The sequence below is a fragment of the Cyrtonyx montezumae genome, unplaced genomic scaffold, assembly GCF_038088225.1.
Source record: "Cyrtonyx montezumae isolate F1298 unplaced genomic scaffold, pur_monq_1.0 scaffold_158, whole genome shotgun sequence".
Taxonomy (NCBI): Eukaryota; Metazoa; Chordata; class Aves; order Galliformes; family Odontophoridae; genus Cyrtonyx; species Cyrtonyx montezumae.
Genome location: NW_027071890.1, coordinates 5,487 through 14,424, shown reverse-complemented (window position 1 = coordinate 14,424; position 8,938 = coordinate 5,487). Strand labels below are relative to the sequence as shown.

The 8,938-nt window shown below is 63.7% G+C and overlaps 1 protein-coding gene across 1 annotated transcript; it reads right to left on the bottom strand.

Moving 5' to 3' along the window:
• Positions 1 to 933: 933 nt before the first annotated feature.
• OVOL1 (ovo like transcriptional repressor 1) lies at positions 934 to 3,656 on the bottom strand. The gene is made up of 4 exons (XM_065732248.1): positions 3,428 to 3,656; positions 2,048 to 2,223; positions 1,409 to 1,661; positions 934 to 1,283 (listed from the first exon to the last, which is right to left on the bottom strand). Exons 1-4 carry the CDS (start codon positions 3,525 to 3,527, stop codon positions 979 to 981), a joined length of 834 nt encoding a protein of 277 aa, XP_065588320.1. The 5' UTR covers positions 3,528 to 3,656; the 3' UTR covers positions 934 to 978.
• Between the last annotated feature and the right edge of the window lie 5,282 nt (positions 3,657 to 8,938).

Sequence of the window (8,938 nt, the reverse complement as noted above, 5' to 3'; positions counted from 1 at the left end):
ATTTTTTTGTGGGGAGGGGAGCTGCACTAATCTGGAGGTCTTAACACCGTAATGGGGGGAGTGCTTCACCTTTTTGGGGGGCTCCTAGCACACTTTGTGGGGAGGGGGTGTAGATTCTGGACCCCCCTCCTCCAACCTTAGCTCGGGGGGAGGTTAGACCCCCCCCTCTTTACTTTAAACCCTGCCCTGGAAACGTGGGGAGGGGGTGAGCCCTGCCATGCTGCCTTAGGGGGAAGCAGTGCTTTCTGGGGGTCCTACCCCCTCTCAGCTGTTGCTGCCCCAGATATTGATGCCAAACGCCCTCCATCAAACCTCTCCTCTGGATTTTGGGGAGGGGCACATCGTGCCGAGAAGAATGGGAGAGGGGGTACATGTACAGAGTCTGTGACCAAAGGCTGGGAAAGGACTGGAATTTGGGGTGAGGGTTGTCTCCCCTCCTCCACGGGAACAAACCTGGAAGGGAGAGGGGACGGGAGGGGACTCACCCCTGTCTGCTCTCCGCACCGGCCCCCCAGAGTGGAGGGAGAGCCCTGGGCAATAAAGACTGGACTAACTCCCTCGCCTCGCATCCCTGGGGGAAGACGGGGGTGGGGTACGAAGGCTATAGGGTGCCCTCGCCTTCCCACCCCACCCCCGCGTGCTGGGAGGCGTCCTATGCCATATGGCCCCGATAGAACTGCTCCTGTAGAACCGCCGCTACGGGATCCGGCCCCTACAGAACCGCCGGGAGCCGATCGATGGCCACAGAAAGCTTTATGGGGGGTGGGTTTATGGGGGGGGGGGGGGGGGGGGGGGGGGGGGTCCCTCCCCTGTCACAGAGCACCGGAGGGGAGGGGAGGAGAGGGGAGGAGAGCTGGGGGCGGGGCCTGCCCGAGGGGCGGGACAAGATCTGGAACGGGGCGTGGCTTAATGTCCGACGGGGGCGGGGGCCCAAACGCGAAGGGGCGGGGACAGCGGTGTGGGGGCTCGGCGTCGTCCCTATGGGGGCGGCAGCAGGCGGGGTGCGACGGCGGGGGGTGCGCGGGGCTGGGGGGCAGCGGCGGCGGCTTTCCGTGCCAGCTTGGCGAGGAGGGGGCTGTGCGGGTGACGCTGGCGCAGGTGGGCCAGGTGGGCGTCCTGGCTGTCGGCCGTGCCCCCGCATTCCTCGCAAACGTAGAGCTTGGCACGCCGCTCCTTGTAGGCGTAGCGCTGGGCCACGCCGTGGATCTTCTTCAGGTGGGACTCCAGCGAGCAGCGCTGCGTGAACGCCTTCTCGCAAAGGCTGCACTTGTAGGGACGGACACCTGGGGAGGGGGCAGGGAACGAGGGGTGAGGGGGGTGTAAGGGCTCGGTGCACGCTGCCTGTGCCGCTCCCTTCCCCGGACGCTTTCCATCTCCATCCCCGTCCCCCCATGCCCCCCCCACTCACCCGTGTGGGTGCGGACGTGCCGCTTGAGGTCGAAGGTGTCGTTGAAGCCCTTCCCGCAGTAGGGACACAGGTGCCGCTTCACCTCACTGTGGCACTTGAGGTGGCGGTTCAGCATCCGCTGGAACCCGAAGCTCTTCTGGCACACGGGGCAGGAGAACAGCTCGCCCCCCGCAGAGACCCCCCCGGGGACGGGGATGCCTCCAGGTATGGGTACGACCATGGGGAGCGGGCCTCCAACGGGGCCTGGGGGTACCTGGCAACAAATGGGGGGGGGGCACTGAGGGGAGCCCCGGACATGGGAAGCCCCGGACGTGGGGACCCGCTGTCATGGGGAGCCTCCCCAGGCATGGAGACCTCCAATCATGGGGACCCACTGTTATGAGGAACCACCAGACGTGGGCACACCCTCCAACAAGGAATCTCCCCCCCCCCCCCCCCCCCCCCAGTTGTAGGTACTCCTCTCCAGTTATGATTCCCCCCAAACATAGGGACTCCCAATTGGGGTCATGGAATTGCCCCCCCGCCCCGCCCCCACCCCTATTATCCCCCATTCTGATACCCTTCCCCCTCCCACACTCCAGACTCTATCCCAGTTCCAGATCCCCCCCACCTACGTACTCCCCCCCCATCCAGCCTTACCTTTCCTTTGGCGTGCAGGAAGGAGCCGTGCGGGGCGCGGGAGGGGGTGGGGGGCAGCGGGGCCGGGCTGAAGGTACCCCCCCGCAGTGTCATGTCCAGGGGGCAAACGGGGGACGTGGGGGCTTCTGCCACTGCCGGTTCAGGGTCCCTGCGCAGGGCGCAGCCCCCCAGGCAAACTGGGGGTGACAGGTCAGGGGGGTGTCCTGCACCTGCCCATGGACACAGCACCCCCCAGAACTGGGGACTATCCAGTGGAGAACATTAATGGGGACTCCCAAAAAGGGACCCTCTATGGGGTCCCATGAATGGAGACTCCACAAATGGGGGTTCTCCAAATAGCACCCCGAATGTGGACTCCCTAAACTGGAGACCCCCTAATGAACACCCCACAAATGGGATCCCCCAGCAGGGACTCCCCAAATGAAGGCCTGTAATCCCATGTGCAAGCTGAGCCCCCTGCAACCCCATTTCCAGTCCAACTCCCCCTGCATTTCCTAGGGCCCCCCCTCCTCCACTCCTGCTGTACTGGGGTCCCCTGACCGGTTGGGCAGCTCCAGCTGCAGCGCCCCAAATTATGGGGTTCTGGCGGGTGTGGGCCCTGGGGGGGGGGGGGGAGAGCCACGCCAGCACCTGCCCACTCCCTCCCCCCCCCCAATGGGACCTAGTAGGGACATGGACTTCTGGGTGTTCCCTCCACCCTGGGGTGTCCCTTGTTCCCTAAGGGACTGAAGTGCTTAGAGACCCACCAGCACCATTCCCCATATCCCACCCCAAAGTTGTCTAACAACCCCAAGTCCCCTTCCTTGTGCCATATATCCTAACCCATACAAGTCTAAGGACCCCATATCTCCCCTCCTTGCCCCTCACAACGCCCCCAGCTGTCCCCCTCATTTCCATTCTGGAGTCCTGTTACCCCTAAACTGCCCGAGTGCCTCATAAACCCCATCCTGTTGCCCAGGGACCCTATGTCCCCCTGCAGGACCCCCCACATCCCCCCCCCCCTCCCCGGTTCTCTTCTGGCTCCCCCCATGGTCCCCTCGGGGTAGGGATGGGCACCGGTGGGTGGTGGCAGCGTGGCTTCAGCCCCACCTGGGAGGGGCTGAGCCCTGGGCCTGTCATTAGGGGGTTAATCACCATCCAACGCCTGTTTTGGTGTTTGTGGGGATTGGAGGGGGAGGGACAGGGGCTAAACAGGGGCCACCACAACCTCAGTCCCCTCTGGGTCTCACTCCCCCCAAAAACTGGGTATCCTTCCACATCACCAGAATGCCCTCCACATTACCCAGATCCCTCCCAAACCCTGGGTCCCCCCACCCCAACCTGGGTGCTCCCCAGCGCCTGCTCCCCCCCCTCGCCCCCCCCACATCCATCCCCACGTACTGGGAACGTAGATCTCTGCTCTCTGCTCGTCCGGCAGCTCACTCCAGTTGCGCTTGGCCGTGGCTATGCATGGTTTCTTCACCAAGAAGGCACGTGGCATGGTGGGCAACAGACCCCTAATAGATCCCCAAGCCCTCAGCTGGAACCCAGATCCTGCCTTTGTTTTAGACCACAGCTCCTCGGGCAGCTTCAGCCTCCAGGTAAATGGATTAGGGTCACTTTCAGCAAGAGATCCTCAGGCCACTTCAGCGGTAGATCTTCAGTCCTTCAGTGATAGATCCCTACTCCTCGATCGGTTTCAGCACCAGATCCCAGATTCCCGGTCAGGGTGTTTGGCCAATTTCAGCACTGGATCCCAGATCCCCAATCCTTGGTCAGTAGCAGCTATAGATCCCAGATCCTTGGTCGATTCCAGCACTTGGCCCTCGGTCGCTTTGAATCCCGGATCACGTGTATTTCGACTGCTTCAGCTCCAGATCCTCAATCAGTTCCAGTGGAGGATCCTGCGACCGCAGTACGTCCCAGTGCATCTGATCCTGGATCCAGCGTCACCAGGAGCTGCCCCCGTCACCACGCAGGCTCACGTTGTGTCACCAACAACCGATAGCGTTGTCCTGGATCGCGTCACCAGCAAACAGCAGTGCCTCCAGCCCCCGGCAGCACCGCACAACCCCACGCCGTGTCACCAGCACTCAGCAGTGTCACCGCTGCTGCGTGGTCCCCCAGCACCCGGTAGTGTCACCGTCACTGAGCCATGAAGTGCTGCGCATCACCGGCTGCGTGCCGCTGCTTGGGCGCTGCCACTCACCAGTTAGGTGCCACTGGTTGGTGTCGGTGGCCTGCCACCCCTCGGTGCTGCTCGTGTGTCACCGGTTGTTGGTGCAGCGGGCGGCTGTGCGTTGCCGGGCGCCGGTGCCGGCTGTGCAGTGCCGGCTGTGCACCGCCTGTCCCGCCCCGGGAGGTGTCACCGCGACCGGAGGGACCGGTTGAGCCAGGGCAGAGCTTGGAGCCGGTCGGGCGGGCGCCACGTTGGGAAATAACGGGGAGCCCCCGCCCCGGCCCTGGGGACGCGGAGGGTAATGGGGACATGGGGTGGGACGTGGAGGGACGTGGGAGTGGCACGAGGGCATGGGGCGATATGGAGGGACATGGGAACACAGGGGAACGTAACGTATGGGGGGGGCAGGGAGATGGAGGAATTGGGGACATGGCAACAGTGATGGGGGACATGGAGTGATGGGGAGATAAAAACGGGATAATATGGGGGTGACATTGGGGGAATATAGAGGACCTGGATGTGGGAACATGGAGAACATAGGAATGTGGGGATGGGAACTGAAGGACAGCAATGGGATGGATAGGAGTACATGAAGGGGACAGAGATATTGGGGAACTGAAAGGAGACATAGGGGGACAGATGGAGAGGGGCAATGGGGACCTCGCAGGACATGTGGCCGCACGGCAGCCTCACGCACCTAGCTGGGGCGGTGTCACCTCAGGGGATGACGAGGAGAGGGAGGGAGTGGGGGGGGGGAGACGCGGGGGAACCGGCCTGGCTGGCCCTGAGTCACTGCACCGCGCCCCGGGGACAGGGACGAGCCACCTCCGACGCCTGCTGTCACCCCCAGACCCCATTGCATACACACACACACACAAACTGTCTCTGAAGGGCTACAGGAGCTCTATGGTGGCTACAAGAGTCTCTAAGCAGTTAGAAGGGATCTCTTGGGGGCTATAGGGGGACCTTTAGGAGGATCTCTTGGGGGCTATAGGGGGACCTTTTGGAGAATCTCTTGGGGGCTATAGGGGGACCTCTTGGAGGATCTCTTGGGGGCTATAGGGGGACCTCTTGGGGGCTATAGGGGGAGCTGTATGGATTCTACAGGAACTCTAGGGGCTCTATAGGGGCTACGGGGGCTCTATAGGGGCTCTATAAGGACCATAGGGAATCTATGAAAGCTATAGGAGAGCTCTGAGCGTCTCTAGAGAATCTAAGGGAGCTATAGGAGCTCTATAGGGGGACTGTGAAGGGCTATAGCGGTCCTACGGGGACTATAGCGGCCCAACGGGGGCTATAGCGGACTGCGGGGCGGGGCGGGGCGGGACCAGGCTAGAGACATCCAGGGACGCCCCACTTCCGGTCGCCACGCCCCATTTCCCGTCGCGCCTCGCGGCGCCATGGCGGGGCCCTGGGGGCGGCTGGCGGCGGCCCTCGGCCCCCACAGCTGCTCAGTCGCCCCCGCGCTGCGCGTCCCCCGCCGCCCCCAGCCCCTCCCGCCGCGCCACCAGGTAAGGCTGCTCCGGTCTCCCCACTCCTCTTCCCCCGTTATCCCCCGTGGGTTCCCTCGGAACCGCTCCCCCAGCGGGAGTTCGTGCTTTGCGGAAATGGGTGTCTTCCCATTTTCCAACCCAACCCCCCGGCAACGCGATCCGCCGCACTGGGGTTCCGCCCGCCTTTTGGGTCCCGCAGCCCCGCGACCCGGAGGAAGACGACCCTAATGTGTCCCTGGGGAGCGGGTGGTACTGACCTGGAGTGGGACGGCTGTGTCCTTAGAGGGGTGGTGGCGTGATGGCGCGGCAGCTGTGTCCCCACGGAGATCCTGTGTCCCTTCACTTCCCCGACACCCTCTTTCCCCTCCCGCAGATGGAGTTGCTGCTGCTACTGCTGGAATTCCCCCGGGAGCTGTGCGGGGGCCCTGGGGGGGTCCCTGCGGTGTGCGGGGCTCTGCTGGAGCTGCTGATGTTGCCCCACACCCCTCCGAGCCCCCCCCGCGCCCTCCTCCTGCTGGCCACTGTCACCGTCCTGCTGGCCACTGGCGTGGAGGGGTCCCCGGTCGTCGCCCCCTTTGTGGCCCTATTGCTGCAGGAAGCTGAGGGGGTGCAGCAGGGGGGGGCCCCGGCAGCAGCAGCTGAATGCCTGCGGGAACTGCTGAGGGCACGGGGGCCTGGGGACCCCCCCAGGGTATTGCCCCCAGGTGCTCGGAGGTCCCTGCTGGGTCGCTTGGCTGTGACCTCTGCCGTGCAGCCCCTGGTCCTGCTGCTAGCGGAAGGTGAGCAGCTGGGGTGGGGGAGATCCCTTGAATGGGACTGGGGATGACTCTTGGGGGGATCCGTGGTGGGTCTCTGCACTGGTACTGGGAACAGGGTCCCACTATAGGATGGGGTGGGATCCAGGGGAATCACATGGTAGGATTGGCAGGGGTCTGGGAGGTCCCTGCAATGGGACCGATCCAAAGAATCTCCAAAGTGGGAAAGCTCTGCGGTGAGCTTGGGAAGGATCCCAGTGAATCCTGTAATGGGATCCCAGGGATTCTTGAATTGGTACTAGAACGGATCCAGGGGAATCCTAGAATGGGGCTGGGAGAAATCCAGGGGATCTCTATGGAGGCCAGGAAGGATCCCAGTGGAGCCCTCACAGTGGGACTGGAAAAAATCCCAGGGAATCTCATACTGGGATCCCTGCACTGAAAACAGGAAGGATCCCAGTGAACCTTATGGTGGGACTGGGACTATCCAGAGAAATGCCTCAGTGCTGCATGGTGCAGCTGGTGAGCCCCTCCTCTTTTCTTTCACACCAGATCCTGATGAATCCTGCCACACTGCTGGAACAGACCCTGGGCCGTCCCCCGGCACCGCCATGGGGAATGCAGGTGGGTCCTTCCCCACCCCAGCACCGGATCGCAGCCCACCCTCACACGGTCGTCCGCTCGGTCCCCATGGTTCCTCTGTGCTGGATTACAGGAATCTTTGTGTTACCTTTGCAGCTGGTCTTGGTGAGCCTCACATCACCACGAGACTGAGCTCCAGCGGATCCCATTGCACCGCTTCACTGGATCCCAGAAATCCCCACGACACAGCACTTACAGATTCCGGGGATCCCTTCTTCATAGCACCACTGGATCCCAAGGATCCCCGTGGCACAGCACTGAAGGACCCAGGCATTCTCCTTCATGACACCTTACCTGATCCCATGGATCCCTGTGCCACTGCTTCACTGGATTCTAGGGATCCAGATGACAAAGCACCACAGGATCCCAAGGACCCTCATGGCACTCCCTCTCCAGATCCCGGCCCCACCCCTCCCCGCCGCCTCCTTGCCCATTCCTTCCTCCTGACGCCTGCAGCCCAGGCCCAGCTCCTGTGGGTGCTGAGGGGCACCAAGAGGTCCCCCCCGAGCTCTTCCCCCGTTCTAAACCAACTTCTGCCCACTGCAGAGCCAGCACTGCTCCACGCTGCCCTGTGGGGGTGCCAGGGCGGTCTGTGCCCCATTCCTGCCCCCTTCCAGCACCGCTTGGCTTCCTTAGCCCAGCACCCAGCGCTGCACCCCTCCTTGCGCCTCTTCTTCCTCCTCTGCCTCGGCACCCCTCCCGTGCCTCCCCTGCCCCCCCACTTGGCCGCTAGCCTCTTCCCCACCTGCGCTGATCCCCCCGAGCTCCTCCTGCCCCACCTTGAGCTGGCGGCTGCTGCTTGCTCCAGGGGGGGGGATGAAGGGGAGCGGGGAAGCTGCTGGCTGCAGGCTTTGGTGATGGGGCTGGCGGCAGGGAGGGGACCTCCTGGTGTTTTCTGCCGGGCGATGGTGGCCTTATCTAAGCACCTGGGGGGCAGTGGGGACCCTCCTGCTGAGCTAACTGCATCCGCCACTGCTTTGCTGCTGCGGTGCCCCCACTTTGCCCCCCAGATTTTAGAGGTGGCAGGGGAGGCGGGGGGTTGGGGAGGGGCTCTGGGAGCTGCTTTGCGACACGGGGTGCTGGGGGCACCCCTCCCCCAAAATGAGGAGGTGTTACGGGGCTACCTGAGAGTATTGGCACAAGCACCCGGCCCCCCAAAGCCCAAAGTGTGCATCCGTTACCTGCGGCGTTTGACTGCCCAGTGGGGTGGGGGCAGCAACTGGAGGGGGGGACAGGGAGTGCTGAGCGCTGCCGCCCCCCTCCTGCCCCATGGAGCTCCTCCCTTAACCCCACAAGCCATCGGAGGGAGGGACCTCGACGTCAGGGACCGGGCTGGGCTTCACGCTGCCTTAACAACTGCTTTGGGTCCTCCTAAATTGGTCACCATCTTGTCTGCCCCCCTACTGCACATGCCCCCACCTCGGGTGATCACAGAAGGGGGCGGGGGCTCAGCTCTCAGCCTCCGCTCAGTCCTCCCTCCTTTCCGCCTCCATCACCTGCGTGTTCCCCCTCCACCACTCCCCCCTCCGTTTGGTGCCCCCCCTGATCCCTGGGGTTACGGAAGGGCAGTGGCACAAGGGGGAGCACCGGGAGGGGTGCAGCTTCGCCTCCACTTGGAGCCTCACAAGGTGCCCTCCCCTCCCCAGCTCCAGGTCCTGGCACTGCTGCTGCAGGTGGGGGGGGCACAGAGCCGCTTGGTGAGGTTGGGGCCAGGGGGTGCCGAGTTAGGGCTCACCCTGCGCCCTTCCTGTGCCCCTCCCCCAGTTCTGCCGGTCAGTGCTGTTTTCAGCTCATTGGGGGGCACAGTAGCTGTCACCTCCTTGCCCCCCCTGCCTTTACCCAT

Coding starts and splice junctions, on each gene's coding strand:
- OVOL1 (XM_065732248.1), bottom strand. CDS start 3,527: ATGCCACGTGCCTTCTTGGTGAAGAAACCATGCATAGCCACGGCCAAG. Junction 1,662..2,047: donor TCCTGCACGCCAAAGGAAAG/GTAAGGCTGGAT, acceptor ATTTGTTGCCAG/GTACCCCCAGGCCCCGTTGG. Junction 1,284..1,408: donor GCACGTCCGCACCCACACGG/GTGAGTGGGGGG, acceptor CCCCCTCCCCAG/GTGTCCGTCCCTACAAGTGC.